Consider the following 21,882-nt stretch of genomic DNA (forward strand, 5'->3'; position numbering starts at 1 on the left):
CCTCCTCAGGCTGTCTGTCATCATCACAAGCTTCTCTCCTCAGCCGTTCATTTGTCTTTTTGAAAATGTAGTCCAGGCACAGTATCCAGGTAGGTTGTATTGAGAACTATTTGAACGTTCTATTTGTTATCCTAAGTGGAACGGCAAATGTGACACTACTTAAGTGCTTTTGGGAATAGCAGGCCTGTGTTGTTTTCTTTTTTTGGGTAGGTAATTGAAGCTTAAACACTGCCTGAAATACCACCCCTACTTCCTAATCAAGCTGCCCTAAAAGAACTGTAGGAAAACAGGCTCGCAAAGAATCTCTATGAACGGTTTGAGACTGAGTATAAAATGTGAAGTGTATTCCCCCAGTAAAACTGCCTAGTCAGATTTAAGCCATGGTGCATGCAAAAACAGTAGTCTGGGATTTCTGTGTATCAAATAACATCATCTTTATTTCCCAGTGTATGATGCTCTGTGTTTTCAAGAGGTAAGGAGTGTGTGTATGTGATTGTGTATGTGATGGGAGAGCGCAGTAGAGAGAGCGAGAGAGAAAGAGAGAGAGGTTGTGGGGGGGGGGGAGGTCGTGCAAGCAAATGAGAGGTAGAGTTAGAGAAAGTGAGAGCAAGCGGAGGCACAGAGCTGACTGAGAGGAGAGAGTGGACAGGAGAGGAGCTAAGGCTAAGCATGACAATCACTCCCTCACTCTCCGGTGTGCGATGTGGTTCGATTCCAGGAGAGGGGCTGCTTATAATTCTCTCATTGCCTTTGCTTTCTCTTCCACATTGTCTGCAGCTTTAATGCATGGTAAGTAAGCTCTTAATTGCTCTAGCTACAACCCAAGCCTTAATAGTAATGGAATACAGAACTTCACGAGTTATTCAGAATTCTGTTCATATGTCAACACATGCACATAACATACTCTACTATACTCTGACATATACACATACATTGTTTTTATGACCCTTGTCTGAATTTAAGTCTAAAGATAATGTAGTTGAAATGATGCCTTTTCCTTAGAGGACTATTTCGTGTTTCATTTTCCATTGACTGCGTGACCATGTGGTTTAAAGCAACATGGCGAGAACATTAAAGTAACAATTTACATAGAAGGCTAAGTGAACAGAGCATGAAAGCCTCATTTCACTTGTAAACTAACCGTTAGCGCTCGACTGATATGTGAGATTGCTGTGTTTTTCTTTATATACTGAAGTAGCTGTTTTGGATGTAATTTGCGTCCACTGCAGCAGCGTTGCTGTGTTATAGAGTCTTATTGATTTTTGATTGGGTGAGCATGTTGTGCACTGTAATGCATCTGGGTTGGGTCACCTGTCTGTTGGTTAGGGTCGGGGCACATTCCAGCTCCCCTCACAAGACAGACTAGATGTTTCATGGATACACCCTCACACATCTCTTGTTTAGAAGAGTGACATAAAAAGAACAAGAACATACAGTCATCTGTATTTGTTTAGAATTGATTTAATCTCGACGTTTAATGTTAAACCTTTTTATATTGAAATACAATTTAGTGTTGTTTACATTATTGCACAATTAAAGCATAATCCCTTTGTGGATTAATACTGAAGAGGTACAGTTGTGTTTTAGCATTTTGTCATGTCATTTTCTTATGGTTTTGAGTGGTTGATGTGTACAAATTGGCAATCAGTGCAAAAGGAACATGTGTATTTCTATTGGTACAAATGTTTGGTCTAGGTTCTAAATATGATTAAAATGTGGTCAACTTGAAAGTTCTCTTTGTGAGGGACCTCTCTGTTTGTATACTGAAGCTCAGACATTTTAAACAGACTGACGCAAACTGTATGCTAAGTTCACCCAAGCTGTGACACAAAGAGACATAGCATGCCTTTACAGCTTGTGCTGCGCAATATCTAAGTTGTGTGTGTTGTGTTTCTTGACAGGTATAAAAAGGGACGACCATACAAGGAATAGAAATGCCTAAGACTCAAACCTTTCCTTTCACAAGACCTCTGACACCAAAGAAATCGATTATACTTAAGGTTTGGTTGTGCATTTGAGAGAGAGGGTGAGAGAATCCAAGGGACAGAGAGAGGCATCCATAATCAAAGCTGGAGAGCAACAGTGAGAGGGAAAGGGAGAAAGCAATGTGTCTATCTTGCAACTTCGGCGACCATCATCACAATTGAATACGAATTTGAAAACCACAGCGCTGCAACTGATCTGTCTTCTGAGAAAGGGGAGGCAGTGAGCGAAGGTCGGAGTCGTATTATTTATTTTATTTTTAACACTACTGAAAAGCCATAAACAGTATTGTTCTACAATATTACTTTGCTATTATTTATACAAACCCTGTCAATAGTCTGATGTTTTATGAATCAGGCCTAGTTTTCCTAAGCTATTCCAATGGCCTGAACTTTAGGTTCAGTCCCCAACTACCTTATCTTGACCCTTTTCTTTGATGATGTAAACACTATCATCTCCCTGCCTGCCTTACATTTCCCTCCTACTGAAGCTTATGCACAAACAAACTGACAGACTGGAAATGGAGGCAAGCCAACCCGGTTGTTGAGGCCTTCAGTTCGGATGATTAGATCGGATATACCTATACTTTTCCTCCTGATCCGGAAAAAGGCCCAGAAATAGCCCTCAAGTACCTAGACACACTCTGTACCTTTACTCACCATCCCGGCTTACTCCTGAAACAAAAGCTACTAAACAAAAATGGCTGCTGGAGTTGCAACATGGATGCCCTTTGCTCGGGCAGCAGCCGTGGGCTGGCTACCACTGGCCCAACAGACCATGCCCAAGCCTCCTGTGGACAAAAAGAGTCGCAGTGATGAGATCCTGTTTGTTAATGTGAGTGGACTACGCTTTCAGACATGGAAGAACACCTTGGACCGTTACCCAGACACCCTTCTAGGCAGCTCAGAAAAGGAGTTTTTCTACAATGAGGAAACTCAGGAATATTTCTTTGACAGGGATCCAGAGATGTTCCGCCATATACTAAACTTTTTTCGAACAGGCAAGCTACATTACCCCCGACATGAATGCATTCAGGCTTTTGAGGAAGAGCTGGCTTTCTATGGCATAATACCGGAGATCATAGGTGACTGCTGTATGGAAGAGTACCGGGATCGCAAGAAGGAGAACCAGGAGCGTTTGGCTGAGGACACCGAGGCCGAGAATGCCGGAGACGCTCCCCTGCCCCCAGACGCCACATTACGAGAGAGGCTATGGAGGGCCTTCGAGAACCCTCACACAAGCACCATGGCCTTGGTTTTTTACTACGTCACTGGCTTCTTCATCGCTGTGTCTGTTATTGCCAACGTTGTGGAAACAGTTCCCTGCCGACCAATCAAAGGGAGTATAAAGGACCTGCCATGTGGTGAGAAGTTTTCAGTGGCCTTCTCTTGTTTGGACACGGCCTGTGTGCTTATCTTCTCCTTTGAGTACCTCATGAGACTGTATGCTGCCCCCAGCCGCTGTGATTTTGCGCGTTCGGTGATGAGCGTGATAGACGTGGTGGCCATCTTGCCCTTCTACATTGGCCTTGTCATGCCAGAGAATGAGGAAGTCAGTGGGGCCTTTGTCACCCTGCGAGTCTTCCGGGTGTTCCGTATCTTCAAGTTCTCCCGTCACTCTCAGGGGCTGCGTATCCTGGGCTGCACGCTGCAAGCCTGCGCCTCGGAGCTGGGCTTCCTCCTCTTCTCCCTCACCATGGCCGTCATCATCTTTGCCACCGTCATGTTCTACGCTGAGAAAGGCACCAAGGGAACCACGTTTTCCAGCATCCCTGCCTCCTTCTGGTACACTATCGTCACCATGACAACACTGGGGTAAGTGTTTGGATGTTGTTATACTACTTAACCTTTATAAACTGTAAAAGTATCATAACCAGTTCCATAGCAACTTCTACCACCCACATACAGTGTTGCTTGAATATGAAATGGTGGTACTAATCTCAGTAGAATCAATTGAGAAATATCTTGGACTGTGAATGAGTCATTTTAGTTGTTCAATCCCCTGTCGTCACCTCATCTTTACACTGCTCTCAGGTGTCACACACTCCAACACTCTCCCTGCAGGTGTGTTATGAATGGGAGAGTAATGGCTCGTGTACTGTGAATGGGAAATGAATGGTGTTAAGAAGATTTTATACAGCCCACTCCATGCACTTGATGTGAACGACCAGGGTTTAAGAATATTGTCTTCAGTTTGTATTTGAGATCGAGTAGTACAAAAATCATGTAACCTTATTTAATTTGACATAAGGTTTATTGTTATGTAATAGTATTCTGTGCTGTACAAAGATGCATAATTTTATATGACAGTTCCCCAATGTAGGGAACCTGTCGCATCATTTGATTTGGTTTGAAAACATGTAATCATTATTAATTCATCAAAATCCTAACAAAGATAATTCCTGAAATAAAAGCAGTGGTTTGCAGATGAGTATCTTACTGTGATGAAGGGTAGTTAAATAGGCAGAATGAGTGCAGGAGAAGGGATATTTAAGGGACCTCAGATGAGCTGCATCCTGTTTCAAACTGTCCTTCATCTGACTACCAATGCGGCAGAGACTGCATGTTGTTATGTTGATTGAGGACTCATCTGTTGGATTATTTCAAGTGCAGCTGGGCCACAGGAACAACAGTACCCCAGTGAGCCATGGTCCTCGCCCCTGTGTTTTCCCAGGCCTCTTTCTCCAATACGTCCATGAGTAATCCGGCTTGTTTTGATGGCAATCCCCCAGGCCATTAAACTCAAATCAGTACGTGTCCAAAGCACTAAATGGGCTCAAACGCAGCACAGATGCTTTTTCTGCCGTCTCCATATTGCCTGACAACATTTGGCCCCTTTATCATTTCTACTTCAAACCAACAGGAGTCTGAGACGATCCAATGCATTGACATGTAGAGTAGAGAGATAATGTACCATGACGCCATACCACTTCATGCAATCTCCTTGATTTCCTCTCATCCGGGTGGGGGGGGGGTATCTGCATTTGAAGATGGCTGTTTGAATTTCAGATAGGCCATTTGGCACTGCAAGAATGGATTAGATGCTTGGTTTTGACCTTTTAATGTAGCACCTGTGGTGTGGATTTGTAACATATATCTGTGTGTCCATCTCATCTCATGTTGAATTACATTATCTAATGCTGGCTTATTTATGTAGCTTCACCCTCAGGTAATGATGTAGCAAGAGTTGCTTGATGAGCAGTGTAGCAGCCTTGCCATCAATGGACAAATAAGCTCTGTCGGAGGGACTGCTCGAGGTTTCTGTTTATCACTGCAACAGCATCATCTTTCCATTTGATTGATAGAGGTGGAGCCTTTTTCTGTGTCAGTGTGTAAACGATAAGAACCAAGGAGAGGAGAGAAGGGAGTGCTCCCTTGGCCTATTGTTTCCTTCCCCCGAATCCACTTGACACATTTAGGTGTCATTTTGGCATGTTTTGAACTTTGGATCCTGCCATTGTGTGGAGGCAGTCTGAGAAGATGCAACAATGTAGATGTATGGCAGTGACATTTCTCTTCTTTTCAGGAATTGATTAAAGGTGAAAGGCAAAGGACACAATCTATAAAACATAATGCCAATGCTAATTTAGGCTTCATTAAATAAGCCTCAACAGCATTTTTGTCTATCGCTACATTTTGGCTGTCATTTCTACTTTTTTATGAAGATGTCATGAATTACATCATTTCAGGTCAAAAAGAAAAGAACAATGGCTTACTGCAAGCAGCACAAGCTACAGACATGATTTTTGTGAGTCCTTTTCTGGATCAGAAATGACAACAGAAATGATACCGACATGATGTGAGAAGGCGCTCGTATATCTGGGGAATAAACATTTATGACAAAAATGTTCACTCATATGCAGATAGATGATGTAGTTAGTTCGCTAGCTATAGCCAGTCAGTGAATTCCCAATCAATGTGATGAGGCTGCCATTCAAATAGCTAATACTAGCTAGCAAGCAACATTTTTGAGTTAAGAAATTGTTGGATGACACAACACATGTACAACTAGCTTGACAACATTCATATACAGGTAACTGCCAAATAAAGTAAACATCAACATAAGGTGTCTTAATTAACGTAATAAACGTATACATTTAGCTAGCTAGCAGAAATATTGTTTCCCAATAAGTAATCTAGGGCTGCATTCCAAACAGTTAACAGACACAACCTCTCACCTTAACCCTCAAATTAAGTGGACACTTATGATGACGTATCATGATGTCTGACAGGCTTACACTTGCAGGTCAAGGGGCGAGGGAGGAAGGAGTGAATTTTAAATGGACCGCCCTTGCCCGGAAATTCGTCACTCATTCGTCCTGCGACGATTGTGTTTTCTGCCACTGGTAGCTTGTGCGTGCTTTATATGCGCTACAGTCAATCATGATTGCATGTCTACTTATATTAACTATATAATTATTAATATATGTATACTGTATGATAGCTAGCAAATTAATTAGCTAACTAACATTTGCCTGCCTAGCTGGAACTTCTGAAGAAGGAACATCTTTTATTTCTACAATTTCCAAAAGCTAACCAAACAAAAACATAATTACTTTTACGAGACATGTTTGTGCATTAGTAGCACAATTTCTAACTTATTTACATTAGTTTTTACTTACACATGTATGTTGAGGTTTTAAGTTTTGGCTGACTTTTCTTAGCGGATGTATAATCATCGTGAATTGAATTATGGGACGTTTCAGGCAAAAAAGTGAACATAATTGTACACTCGCAAACTCCATTAAAAACTAGGGCTGTGGGTCTTACGTTGCAAACTTCCCTTGCTTAGCTAATAATTTGGACCGACAACAAATATGGCCTCGGGGATTCCCTCAAGGGCATAAGGCAAGGGTAAGTGGACGAGGTTGTGTCTTTTCTGATTTTGAAACGCAGCCCAGCTTTGATGCTGGCTTCAGCCAGCTAGCTAACAAGCTATCCAAACTGTGGCTAACTACTGCATGAAAATAATTTTGCTGTGGTATTTCTGATCAAATGTTACCATATAGCTAGACCCTTTATTAATGGAGCGAATAGCAGTGCAGTGTTAACCATTTCAGAGGGAAGGGACTCAGGATTGGAGACTACTGTGCTGTCAGTATTCTATGATATATGCTGCATTTTTTGGTGCAATTATTGAAATATATAGAAAGTATAAAAGTAACATCTAACATTTCTACATTATACTGTAGTCTACTTACCAAATATACCTTAACAAGAACATTTCATTGGTTTGGAGTATGTCAACGGTTATATGACACTATCCTCCCAAAATGGAAACATGCATAATTTCCCAAAATCCCTTATTCATGCCGTTTTTACTCTGAATTCTTGTTCAATTGAAGAGAAAAAGGATTTGAAAATTGTGTTCTGTTGATGACTGTTACACTATTACAGAACACATGTTTTCTTCTATTTAGGAACATGTTTCCAATAATGGTATTAGCATTGTTAGAGCAGACTGATGATCAATCCCTCACTGATGTTCAGACTTCTTTGAAGTAACTTAATGACACTGATTTTGGCCTTAGTTTGTCTTAGCCAGATGTAAATTCAGTACTGTGCTGTAGTAGAATGTGTATATGGAAGAGGAATTTAATGCGGTCCAAAAAAAACAGTTATCAGCTTGCCAATGAGGTTTGATCTGGCAGAATTACAGGCAGATGGAACGATTCCCTAATAGTGTAAGGAACCACTCCTGCTCAGATTAGAACAGTACACTGTAATTCTCAATGGTAATTTAAAAAAAAAGGAAATTGTTCATGTGTTATGCTGGCATGGTTATACAATCTCCTGTAATGTATTCTGTTCAGGCGAGACTGATGATAGCTTGTTAAACGTTATACTTTATTCTTAGTTAGCAGAAAGATTGCAAGTCATGTATGCTGATCCAAGCATAGGGGAAAAGACTCTGAGACTTATAGATGCTCCAATAAATGCACGTTTCTATTTGCAATTACTTGACCCCGTCTCTGGGGCAACCGACTTGATTCCTCATTAATGGGACTTCATATCGAGCTTTTTTCATTCCCATTTTGACCTTGGCCTATTCCCATCCAGCACATTGGCCAATAGTTTAGAAGGAAAGGAAATAAGTATTCAAGATAGCGTAGGAGGAAATAACTAGCTGTGAAAACCTGCCCACAACTTGTAGCAATTATTTCTAAACTTTGAATACAACAAATATTCCTATTAACAAATAGTTAATATTGATACAGTATTTCTAGATCTTGCATACCTTGTTGATAGCGAAAACTGTCCAATCCCATCAGGAACAGGTGAAATACGTTTTAAAATGTGAAATACCTTATTGACTTTGATCCTAATCCTCAATTTCAGTTAAAAGACAAGCCTCTTTACTCCCGTTGCATCACTTTCCCCTTTCTTGAGTAATTCACTCCCAATACACTTCAGTCACCATCTGTTATTATATTACATAAGTGCCTTTTGGGAGCACCGCTGTCCTTGAACAATAGTAGGCTGACTGACGGCTCACCAACTGTTTTATAACTCAAAGTGTTTTATAACTGACTTCAGATATCATTCGTGACAAATTGATGGATCTGCATGTGTAGTTTTGACCATGAGCTCCTTTGCATGAGATTGGGTTTAGTATTTATGAATAATTGTATTATCTTGTGATGTAACCTGGCTTAATCCTAGTTTCTGAATTATGTGATACTTAGAAATTGCCTTCCACTAGCCAAATACTGTACTGTACCAGACGGCCTGTCTTGTCTACCTGCTGGTGGTATTAACATTGCTGCTGGAGGTCGAGGAGACCCATAAAGAGAATGATTCTAGTTGACTTGAAATTATTTTTGTTTTATTTTGTTGAAGAATCTGATTTGAACCATGTCAGCCAAGTGCCATGTGTTGTATGATGTTTCATATTGGTCTGACCTTTTGTTCCCAAACTGCTCTCGTTCACTGGATGGCATGACAAAAAGTGTTCCTATGAGCCAACACTTCTCAGAGGGAGAAAGAGAGGCCTGTGCCAAAGCAGCAATCTAACATTCACTATATATTTTACTTTCTGAGACGTTGACTGTTTGTCAGGGTTCATTTTTCATGGAGGCATATCTAAGCCGTTTTATATACCATTATAGTTTATGCTTATGCTGCCATTTTGACAGTACTCTGCAGTTTGACAATACCAAGCTATTCATAATCTATGGAAAAAGCAGACAACTGGATTTTCTCCAGATAACTGGATTTGTTAACCCGTAAAGGTCAACAGGGTGCATTGAGCAGATTAGTGTCATGAAGGCACCACCCATTGACACTGAACTGCAAGTTGGGAGTCAAATGGTCTGCTGTACAGTGTGCTACTTTCTTTGGTCTAGAAAATTGGTCAATGGAAATTGAAAGGATAATTGGTGTTAGGTTAACACTCTTGTTATAACCCAGTTGTTGTAGAATATATTCCGTGTGCACTGTGCAAATGCTAAGCTGAGTTGAGTTCTTTCGGGGACCAGGTCACAGCAATAGAATGAGAATTCAAGTTGTTTTTGTGGACTATGACCAACATTGAAAATAAAGCACATCGTGAGGAGGCGTGGCTCCGTAGGGGATTCTACTCCAAAGAAGGCAATATAAGCAAAACACAACAGGCTGAAGGTATTGGCCCTTGCCTTATTTCATATCATGAAGTGGTATACTTCTGCACTCAGGGAGTTTAACAGTGACTGAACAGATGGAGGGGTAGGCATCTACTGAACAAAGTATCTACTGAATAGACCATTGAGACTTCTTTTATTTAATGGTACCGTATACTGTAAAATCAGTCACAATGGTGATCTCTATGTTGTCTATATGTACTGAACAAAAATATAATTACAGAAATGTTCCATACGCACAAAAAGCTTATTTCTCTCAAATGCTGTGCACAGATTTGTTTACATCCATGTTTGTGAACATTTTCTCATTTGCCAAGATAATCCATCCACCTGACAGGTGTGGCATATCAAGAAGCTGATTAAACAGCAAGGTCATTACACAGGTGCAGCTTGTGCTGGGGACAATAAATGGCCACTCTAAAATGTTTTGAGGGAACATGCAATTGGCATGCTGACTGCAGGAATGTCCAACAGAGCTGTTGCCAGATAATTAAATTTTTAATTTATCTACCATAAGCCACCTCCAACATCATTTTAGAGAATTTGGCAGTATGTCCAACTGGCCTCACAACCGTAGACCACGTGTAACAACGCCAGCCCAGGACCTCCACATCCAGCTTCTTCACATGCAGGATTGTTTAAGTAGACTAAATACATCTTATGCTTCTCTTCCCCTTTTCTTCTTCTTGTATTCTATGAAGCTTTGAGTTGACTTCCTCTAAGTAATTGGGGTGCTCACAATTTTGGACAGGCTCTCGCTGTGGCCCTTCTGCCTTCTCAAGCTGACCTATTTACTGGCTATGTGGTGGGATGACAAAGCTGACTTATCTTCTTCCCAAGTCCCCATCTGCCTCGGTAGTGTCCACACCACACCTCTCCCCGTGGAACTCTCAGGAATGGGCAGACACTGCACAGCTGCACCACTTAGACTCTGTCTCTGAATATCTCTCTCTCTGAGGCAGAGAACACAAAACACAAAAAAAACTCCAGCGAATACTCTACTCTCATCAATTATTTTCATTAAGTTTCCTTGCAATTCTAAGTGCCTCTCCGAATGTCATGCGCCCCAGTGTATATTCAAAGTGTATATTCAAATATTGAAATCCTATATATATATATATATATATATATTAGTATATAGTATATACATATATATAGTATATACATATATATAGTATATACATATATATATAGTATATACATATTGTATGTTGAAATCCTCACTTGGCTAAGCTATCATTCTTTTGTTTCCATGGTTTTGTGTTACTTGAGAATATAATACTTGCATACACGCACACATACAGTACATATGTAGCCTAGCCGAAATATGAGATTGTGAGTTATTATTAGAATATAACTGAGCTCAACCTCCACATTAAGATGAAAATAACAAGGATGACCCTCACATAGAGTGATTCATATTAATTTGTTTCAAATGGGAGCTTCTTAACTCTATGCATAGTACCCAATAAATAACACAACCCGCTAAAACTGCAATGCAATGGTTTTATTCTCTGTTCAGTGTTCATATTCAGTCTCTACTGTGTCTTTAATATATATGACCCACATATTACTACACTAGATAGCTCTGGTTTATTAGACACATGAGCATGCCATTTATCTTGTTGAGTTCCATGATCGTGTCTTATCAATTTAACACTCTTACTCTAATTGTGCCCATTCTGTGGTTCAAGATCCTTCATGTATATGGTTATTATGATGCTTGTTTGTTGTCTTGAGGGGTAAGTACAGGGGATTCAAATCATGACTTTATTCAGCAGCCCCAGACCAGCCCCAGACCACATTTTCACCCCATTTCACTGTAAGAAGATGCAAGAGATCACGTCTTGAGTAAGAATCTTAGTCTCTACTCAGAGGGTTTTGTTGGATGACAAAATGTTTACGTTGACTTCTTTTGCACAGCTATTTCAATAAATTATTTTATTTTATTGTGTATTGTGTTTATAAATGGCTTATATTGTGTATTGTAGACTAGGTTTAAATGCAGTTCTCTTTTCAGAGGCGATGACTTTACATAGCCTTTATCCTCATTATGTATTCAGAGGGGATAATCTGAATTGTTGGAGGACAACCTGAAATTATGTTAATCCAAATTATTGGACTATATAAATATCCTCAATGAAAAAACATCAACCACTGAACTTGTATATTGATTTATCTTGAAAATTAGGGAGCGAACCATTCATTTGGGAATAGCCAAGGTATTTAAAAATCTGATTTATTTATGGAGGAAAAATAATGAATCTAGCTATTATCCCCAAGGCATGGCACTACAGTTTACAATAATAAACACTGAAATATCTTAGTACAGGCCATAATTTAGTTATCCTACTATGGAATTGTAGTGGTTGTATTTTGAAACTTTTTGATCGGATAGAAAAGGATTGGGAAAGCCCGGTAATAACTAGGTAAATACCTAGTAATAAAAAGTAGCTATTTACTCCCAAACGTACTATCTAGGAATAAAGCAAGTAAGTACTTCATACTTACTTGGTAAATACAAAGTAACAAAATTTAATTACAGTGCGTTCGGAAAGTATTCAGACCCCTTGACATTTCCCACATTTTATTACGTTATAACCTTTTTCTAAAAATTGATTAAATTGTTTTTTTCCCCTCTGATAATACCCCATAATGACAAAGGAAAAAAGCTAAAAAATAATACATGCAAAAATAAATGAAATATTACATTTACATAAGTATTTAGACCCTTTACTCAGTACTTTGTTGAAGCACCTTTGGCAGCGATTACAGCCTCAAGTTTTATTGGGTATGACGCTACAAGCTTGGCACACCTGTATTTAGGGAGTTTCTCCCATTCTTCTCTGCAGATGCGCTCAAGGTCTGTCACGTTGGATGGGGAGTGTCGCTGCAGAGCTATTTTCAGGTCTCTCCAGAGATGTTCAATTGGGTTCAAGTCCGGGCTCTGGCTGGGCCTCTTAAGGACATTTAGAGACTTGTCCCAAAGCCACTCTTGCATTGTCAAGGGGAACTACATTTTAAAAATAAATTATATCTAATTATTTATTTATGATCCTATTTTAATGGTACGGTCCATGACCCTAGACACCCACCTGAATGACCCAGAGACTCAGGAGAAGTCCCTAACTGTTTTATGTGCATGCTGTAAGCGGTCTGTATGCAGCCAAATTATGGTCAGAGAACAAGAGCAGCACTGCCCCCTCAAGATTCTGAGCCTGCTTGGCAGGGTTGGTCCTGCAAAGCCAAAGCCCCCTAAAGGGGGAGCATACTATACAAGGAAATTCTCATAGCTGCTAATGAGAACCTTGACGACCTTGTACCTAGACAGTGGAGATTCCGGTTGGGTGCCCCCACCCAGGCAGTGGCAGTGCTGGCAACACTAGCTGCAGTAACCCATGGGGAGGGGGTCACACTCGGACATTCAGAGAGAGGGTATATTATTGTGACCATAGTGGCACAGAATCTAAGTTGGACTGCATGGAGATACTTGGGAATATGGTCAATACGGGTGACCGTATTGTAGGGGTTTCAGGGTAGATGTGTACATTTGACCTCCATCATCTAGGATCTGACAATGGTAAATAAAATCTCTTAATTTTTGCCAATTTTTTTGCGCGGTCTTGCAGGCCTTCTCGTGCAGCTGCAACTGCGAGTACATTTGTAATTCAAGACCTGTCTTGAGTTGTGCTCTGGGTTGGTGCAATTGTCGAGTAAGTGAACTTATGGTTGTCTAGGGGTATGGGTTGAGTGTGTAGGGGTGTATGTGTGTATCCCACAACTGTTGCGAAGAAGTGAAAGATGTTAGGGACAATAGAGGATGATCCACAGCTATATATAATACAAATCGAGGTGAGGGCGATGGAAATGCATTTGGCAGTTAATCTACTTCAATTCGGTAAATGGCACTGTGTGCTCTTTCCAAAGGATGGATCCCAGTCGGTTATGGGTTATGGGTTACAGGGGGCCGAGGGTGGTCTGCCGGGCATTGGGATGACAAACCAACTCGGGATGAGGAGGGCTTTTAGCGGGTGGAATAGTAGGGACCAATTGGAGATTTACTTAGTAGAAAGGCAAAGATCATGGTACAGCTATATAGACACTCCATCATCATGTTACTTTTTAATGGTACGTTTACAAACATAACTTTCAATTCTATTTATCAAAATATGTCTCATTATGGTAAGTGGTGAAATAAGTATAGCCAGTTACAATTGTAATGGCCTAGCAGATAATAAGAAAAGACCATCAGTATTTACCTGGCAAAAAGAGAAGGAATATAATAGTTATTGTTTACATGAAACCCATTCAACAGTTTTAGATACATTTTTGGTGGAAAAGAACTGAGGGGGTGAAATATATGAAAACCATGGGCAAAGAAATTCAGAAGGGGTGATGGTTTTAATTAACAATCATTTTGATCCAAATGTGCAAATTGTCCAAACAGATCTTCAAAGTAGATGGATTATTTTAAATATGTTATTGGACAATACACAGATATGGCTTATTAACCTATACGGTCCGAATAATGATGATCCAAGCTTCTTTGAAAATATATATAAGAATCTATCAACTCTACAAGCAACACTAGACTCTATTATTATGGTGGGAGATTTTAATACGGTCTTAAATACCTCTATGGACCGGAAAGGAAATCACACTACAAATTATCACCCTCAGGCACTTAAGGAAATCGTGAATGTCATGGATATATTGGAATTAGTGGATATGTGGAGACTTAAATACCCTGACCTAGTGAGATATACATGGCGGAGTGTTAATCAAGCTAGTCGACTTGATTACACACAGGTGGATTGTATTTATCATCATTAGTCATTTAGGTCAACATTGGATCATTCAGAGATCTTCACTGAACTTCTGGAGAGAGTTTGCTGCACTGAAAGTAAAGGGGCTGAATAATTTTGCACGCCCAATTTTTCAGTTTTTGATTTGTTAAAAAAGTTTGAAATATCCAATAAATGTCATTCCACTTCATGATTGTGTCCCACTTGTTGTTGATTCTTCACAAAAAGATACAGTTTTATATCTTTATGTTTGAAGCCTGAAATGTGGCAAAAGGTCGCAAAGTTCAAGGGGGCCAAATACTTTCGCAAGGCACTGTAGCTCATTTTTGGTCACAGGTCCAACATTTACCTAGAACTAACACTATAGATAACAATACTGGGTGATTGGAAAAGCCATAGTCAATCAATCAATAATATAATAATTACATTAGCAAAAATGTTTATTTTTAATTTACAATCTGTAGACTTTATGAGAATAGGAAGGTTCAATTCTTTTGTGAAGCATCACAGCACAGTTGAAAAATATATGGCAAGTAGAAATCCGAAATGGATGATGTTGAGAGACAGATGGGAGGGGTTGAGTGGAGCTGAAGGGTGGGACTAATAACAAGATAAACAATGTAAAACATACGGGATCTGTAAAATGTATATAGGTTCGGAACTTTTGTGAAATAGCATAGTTACAAATAGAAATCATCAAACTGGATGGACATCAGAAATAGAGGAAGGACTCAGAACAAACAAGAGAGAACTTTTCACGGTTTTCTGTAGGTGAAAGAGAGTCGGACCAAAATGCGGCGTGTCTATTGCGATCCATGTTTAATAAAACGGAAGTAAACATGAATCAATACGAAAAAAACAATAAACAATACACGAAAACCGAAACAGCCTAATACTGGTGCAAACTAACACACGACAGACCTAAGTACAAAAGGACGATCACCCACAAAACCCAACACCAAACAGGCTACCTAAATATGGTTCCCAATCAGAGACAATGACTAACACCTGCTTCTGATTGAGAACCATATCAGGCCAAACACAGAAACAGACAAACTAGACACACAACATAGAATGCCCACTCAGATCACACCCTGACCAAACAAAACATATAAAAATACAAAGCAAACTATGGTCAGGGTGTGACAGAACGATTGTAAAGTAGACTGTGTCTGTAGAGTATGTATAAGATGTATGGATTGAAGGTAGAGGCAGTGTTTATTAGTTTACTCCAATTGGGGGATCGGCGGAAGGGTTTGCGGGGAATAATAATAAAGGTATATTCTTTAAAAAAGTATGTATGTCTGTATAGGTATGTGTATGTATATATGTGTATGGATATATATATTTACCCCAAAAATATGGGGGATTGGAAATGATGCCGACAATTACATTGGAAACAACATTCTTTCCGCAATATTAAGCTACAAAAGTATGTATATCCACAGTAAAATGAGTCCAATATCGACATAACCTGAATGGCCGCTCAGCAAGGAAGAATCCACTGCTCCAAAACTGCCATAAAAATGCCAGACTACGGTTTGCAACTGCACATGGGGACAACGATTGTATTTTTTGTAGAAATGTCTTCTGGTCTGATGAAACAAAAATAGCCATAATGACCATCATTATGTTTGGAGGAAAGGGGGAGGCTTGCAAGCCGAAGAACACCATCCCAACCGTGAAGCACGGGGGTGGGGGCATCATATTGTGGGGGTGCGTTGCTGCAGGAGGACTGGTGCACTTCACAAAATAGATGGCCTCATGAGGAAGGAAAATGATGTGGATATGTTGAAGCAACATCTCAAGGCAGCTTGGTCGCAAATGGGTTTTCCAAATGGACAATGACCCCAAGCATACCTCCAAAGTTGTGGCAAAATGGCTTCAGGACAACAAAGTCAAGGTATTGGAGTGGCCATCACAAAGCCCTGACCTCAATCCCATGGAAAATTTGTGGGCAGAATTGAAAAAGCGTGTGTGAGCAAGGAGGCCTACAAACCTGATTCAGTTACACCAGCTCTGTCAGGAGGAATGGGCCAAAATTAACCCAACTTATTGTGTGAAGCTTGTGGAAGGCTTCCCGAAACGTTTAACCCAAGTTAAGCAATTTAAAGGCAATAATCCCACATACTAATTGAGTGTATGTAAACTTCTGACCCACTGGGAATGTGATGAAAGAAGCAAAAGCTGAAATAAATAATTCTCTCTACTATTATTCTGACATTTCACATTCTTCAAATAAAGTAGTGATCCCAACTGACAGGGACTTTTTACTAGGATGAAATGTCAGGAATTGTGACTGAGTTTAAATGTATTTGGCAAAGGTTCAACTAGTTACAATATAGCTGTGATGTTTGTGATTTCCTTAAGTGCATGAGGGTGATATTTTTTGTGTAATTTCCTCACTGTCCATTGAGGTATTTAAAACCATAGAATAATCTCCCACCATAATAATATAGATGTGTATTGCTTGTATGTTTGATAAATTATTAAATATACTTTCAAAGAAGTGTGAATCATCATTATTGGACCATATAGATAAATGAGTCATATCTGTTTAGGGCCCAATAACATACTTCTACCTTGTGGATCTGTTTGGACAACTTGCACTCTCAGATAAAAAATATTGTTAATTAATATCATCACCCCTTTTGAATTTCTTTGCCCATTGGAGAAGTATATTTCACCCCCCCCCCCCAGTCTTTTTTCTGCTAAGCCATTACAATTACAACTGGCTATACTTATTCCACTATTCTCTTTACCATACTGAGATACAAGTTTCTATTCTATTTATCATAATATATGTTTGTAAACTTACCATTTAAAAGTACCATAAACCTCTAATTGTTCTCCTCTATTCCACCCACTAAAACCTACCCCCATCTGAAGTTGGGTTGTCGTCCCAGTAACTGACAGACCACCCCTGTCCCCCCGGATCCCAGGGCCCCCGAGAGACCGGGACCCATTCTTCATAAAGAGCACACAGTGCCACTCACAGAACAGAAGCAGATCATCCGCCAAAAGCCTTCCCCTCAACTCAATTGTATTATATACAGTTATTTAAAAGATATATACTGTATATAAAAAATCTTGCATGTCTTTATTTCCAGAATTAACAAATAATATGTGTAATAATGTAGGCAGTTCAAGCGAAGGATTGTTACGGCTAACCAGGATTGTTATCTATAACCAGGATTGTTATCTATAACCAGGATTGTTACCTCTAACCAGGATTGTTATCTATAACCAGGATTGTCACCTATAACCAGGATTGTTACCTCTAACCAGGATTGTTATCTATAACCAGGATTGTTACCTCTAACCAGGATTGTTATCTATAACCAGGATTGTCACCTATAACCAGGATTGTCACCTATAACCAGGATTGTCACCTATAACCAGGATTGTCACCTATAACCAGGATTGTTATCTATAACCAGGATTGTTACCTATAACCAGGATTGTCACCTATAACCAGGATTGTTATCTATAACCAGGATTGTTATCTATAACCAGGATTGTCACCTATAACCAGGATTGTTACCTATAACCAGGATTGTTACCTATAACCAGGATTGTTACCTATAACCAGGATTGTTACCTATAACCAGGATTGTTACCTATAACCAGGATTGTTACCTATAACCAGGATTGTTACCTCTAACCAGGATTGTTATCTATAACCAGGATTGTCACCTATAACCAGGATTGTCACCTATAACCAGGATTGTCACCTATAACCAGGATTGTCACCTATAACCAGGATTGTTACCTATAACCAGGAACCTATAACCAGGATTGTTACCTATAACCAGGATTGTTACCTATAACCAGGATTGTTACCTATAACCAGGATTGTTACCTATAACCAGGATTGTTCTATAACCTATAACCAGGATTGTTATCTATAACCAGGATTGTCACCTATAACCAGGATTGTCACCTATAACCAGGATTGTCACCTATAACCAGGATTGTCACCTATAACCAGGATTGTTATCTATAACCAGGATTGTTACCTATAACCAGGATTGTCACCTATAACCAGGATTGTTATCTATAACCAGGATTGTTATCTATAACCAGGATTGTCACCTATAACCAGGATTGTTACCTATAACCAGGATTGTCACCTATAACCAGGATTGTTACCTATAACCAGGATTGTTACCTATAACCAGGATTGTTACCTATAACCAGGATTGTTACCGATAACCAGGATTGTTACCTATAACCAGGATTGCCATTACATTTTTTTTTATTATCATTCATCCTATATTGTCCCTAACATCATTACCCCATAGCAACAGATGTGGGATACATACATACACACATACACACATCCACATACACACATTCATACACACTCCCCACACTTCCTCCACAAATAACCACAAGCTCAGATGTTCAACAGTTGTTCCATCCCCAAGCCCAACTCAAGAGAAGACTTGATGTGAGAATGCATATACAACTGTTAGGGAAGGCATGCAACATTGAGCAAGAATGGGGATTGATTAACCAATGTCAAGTCTTAGCTGGTGGAACTCCGATACACCCCCTTCCCCTGAAACATACAAACGCTGGTCCCCTGTTGTGACCATTCTCCCAAGCATCTCTGTGCAATGAGACCTTTTATTATTTTGTGCCACCAGAGCCACAATAATTTTCCCCCTCTCCGAGCGTGACCCCCTCCCCATGGGTTACTGCAGCTAGTGTTGCCAGCACTGCCACTACCTGGGTGGGGGCACACCACCGGAATCACCACTGGCTAGGTACAAGGTCGTTAAGGTTCTCATTAGCAGATTTGAGAATTTCCTTGTATATTATGCTCTCCCATCAGGGGGCTTTGGCTTTGTAGGACCAACCCTGCCAGGCAGGCTCAGAATCTTGAGGGGGCGGTGCTGCTCTAGTGGATCTCTGACCACATTTATCTTTCTGTCTTGGCTGCATATAGACTACTTGCAGTAGGCCTATAAAACAGAGAAGGACTTCTACTTCGTGTATGGGTCGTTCAGGTGGGTTTCTGGGGTATAGGGTTGGGGACCATTCCATCATGATAGGATAAATAAATCAACTATATTTAGAATGTCTTTTATTTGAACAAAATGGAAAGCTCTCTCTGTCCCAACCCCTGCTCATAGACACACATGGGCTCTGGCATTTGCAGCCATTTTCCTTTATCACTCACTTTTCCAAACACAAAACACACACCCAACCTTCCATCACAATACACCCGCACATACCCACATACTGTGCTTTCTATGTCCTCTGTTGGCTGTGTTTTTATCCCTACCATGTTGAATGACTCTTGGCGTAATGCAATTGCATGACTGGTGCGAGGGAGATTGCCCAATAGGCTATCGTTTGCTAACTGCAGCAGCCACACTAACAATTTGTTCTCTAGATTTGTTTTTGGTCGAGTGTTGAGCAGAGACAGGCTGTGTATGTTTTGGTTCTACAAAGCTGTGTCCATCGATAACAATGAATTGATTGCATTCATTCTTGCACCATGCAATCATTTATCAGTTCTAAACATGTCTTTTCCTTCTCTATGCTGCCTGCAGCGTGATATTTTTTCTGTGAGCACATGAAAGACAGGTGGTGGTCAGAGCATGTCTCTGGAGCCACTGAGCTGGAGAAGCGTGCAGTAATCCTGCTGTAGAATTCATTGCGGTCAGCAGGTCAAACGAACAATTTAAAAGCAGTCTTTCATAGTCAGGACTCTAACCTTTGCACCACGTCGCAGCAAAACATTTTAGTGGCCCTCCTCTTGACAGTGGAGAGAATATTTATTGTTTTAAAGTTAATTTCCTGCAATTCTACACATTTTGACATGGAGAGTAGAGAAAATGTTGCAGTTTTTAGTAGATTTTCTTGTGTTTTATAGATATTTCCACACTGAGGTTGGAATAATAATGTGAAATTGTGAAAATGATGATAATGCCCTTTAAGCGTAAGAGCTGTTAGAAAAGACCTTCTGAAATTTCAGCTTGTTTTGGTGAGATGAAGTTTTGGCCTTCCATAGTGACATCACCATGCGGTAAATTAGTGAGTTAATAGACCAATAAGAAAGAGAGTTCCGAACCTCTCTGCCAAATAACAGCAATTTTTCAGTTTACTCCTCCCCACTCAGACCACTCCCAGACAGTCCTACCAAATTCTTCTTTGAGAAATTGCTCTTTGCTAAAAAAGCTATTTGTTTCTTTTTGACAATTTTAAATAAAAACAATCAAAGTAAGGTACTTAATTGTTACCATTAATTATTTGAAATTGAGATAAAACAGCTGCATTGGACCGTTAAAGCTAATTTCCTACAATTCTACCCATTGATATCTGAGTGAGAATTACTAAAAAAATCAATAGGGGTCCCCTGAAGATCAGGGCCTGGGCACGTGCCCTGCGTTCCTGGTCGGTATTCGGCCATGATTACTACAAGATGTGATCGACACTTTTCAACTATGACAAATTTAGAAAATTACTTGACCCAGAAATGACGAGTTAGTGTTGCTACAGTAGCAATACACTAGACCAGGTATTTTCAAACTGGGGTACGCGCAATGCCATTGGGGGTATGCCAAATAAAAATGTGAGTCACAATTTTTTTTAAATATAAAAATATATATATTTTAGAAGACAAATGAAAATGTCTTCACATTTTCTAACAGTCCATTTATATTTTCCAACGGGGCTATACATACAGTGCCTTGCGAAAGTATTCGGCCCCCTTGAACTTTGCGACCTTTTGTCACATTTCAGGCTTCAAACATAAAGATATAAAACTGTATTTTTTTGTGAAGAATCAACAACAAGTGGGACACAATCATGAAGTGGAACGACATTTATTGGATATTTCAAACTTTTAAAAAAAATCAAAAACTGAAAAATTGGGCGTGCAAAATTATTCAGCCCCCTTAAGTTAATACTGTAGCGCCACCTTTTGCAGCGATTACAGCTGTAAGTCGCTTGGGGTATGTCTCTATCAGTTTTGCACATTGAGAGACTGAAATTTTTCCAATTCCTTCTTGCAAAACAGCCCGAGCTCAGTGAGGTTGGATGGAGAGCATTTGTGGACAGCAGTTTTCAGTTCTTTCCACAGATTCTCGATTGGATTCAGGTCTGGACTTTGACTTGGCCATTCTAACACCTGGATATGTTTATTTTTGAACCATTCCATTGTAGATTTTGCTTTATGTTTTGGATCATTGTCTTGTTGGAAGACAAATCTCCGTCCCAGTCTTAGGTTTTTGCAGACTCCATCAGGTTTTCTTCCAGAATGGTCCTGTATTTGGCTCCATCCATCTTCCCATCAATTTTAACCATCCTCCCTGTCCCTGCTGAAGAAAAGCAGGCCCAAACCATGATGCTGCCACCACCATGTTTGACAGTGGGTATGGTGTGTTCAGGGTGATGAGCTGTGTTGCTTTCACGCCAAACATAACGTTTTGCATTGTTGCCAAAAAGTTCCGTTTTGTTTTC

The 21,882-nt window shown here is 39.9% G+C and overlaps 1 protein-coding gene across 1 annotated transcript in view; it reads left to right on the plus strand.

Moving 5' to 3' along the window:
* The first annotated feature begins 643 nt into the window (after nt 1-643).
* LOC135503669 (potassium voltage-gated channel subfamily D member 1-like) overlaps nt 644-21,882 on the plus strand; it is a 62,281-nt gene continuing 41,042 nt past the window's right edge. The window contains exons 1-2 of the mRNA XM_064921818.1: nt 644-789; nt 1,902-3,797. Of these exons, the coding sequence (XP_064777890.1) occupies nt 2,683-3,797 (1,115 nt within the window). The 5' untranslated portion in view covers nt 644-789; nt 1,902-2,682. The remainder of the gene's footprint in view (nt 790-1,901; nt 3,798-21,882) is intronic.

Source organism: Oncorhynchus masou, chromosome 18 (genome assembly GCF_036934945.1).
Source record: "Oncorhynchus masou masou isolate Uvic2021 chromosome 18, UVic_Omas_1.1, whole genome shotgun sequence".
In the NCBI taxonomy this organism is placed as follows: domain Eukaryota; kingdom Metazoa; phylum Chordata; class Actinopteri; order Salmoniformes; family Salmonidae; genus Oncorhynchus; species Oncorhynchus masou.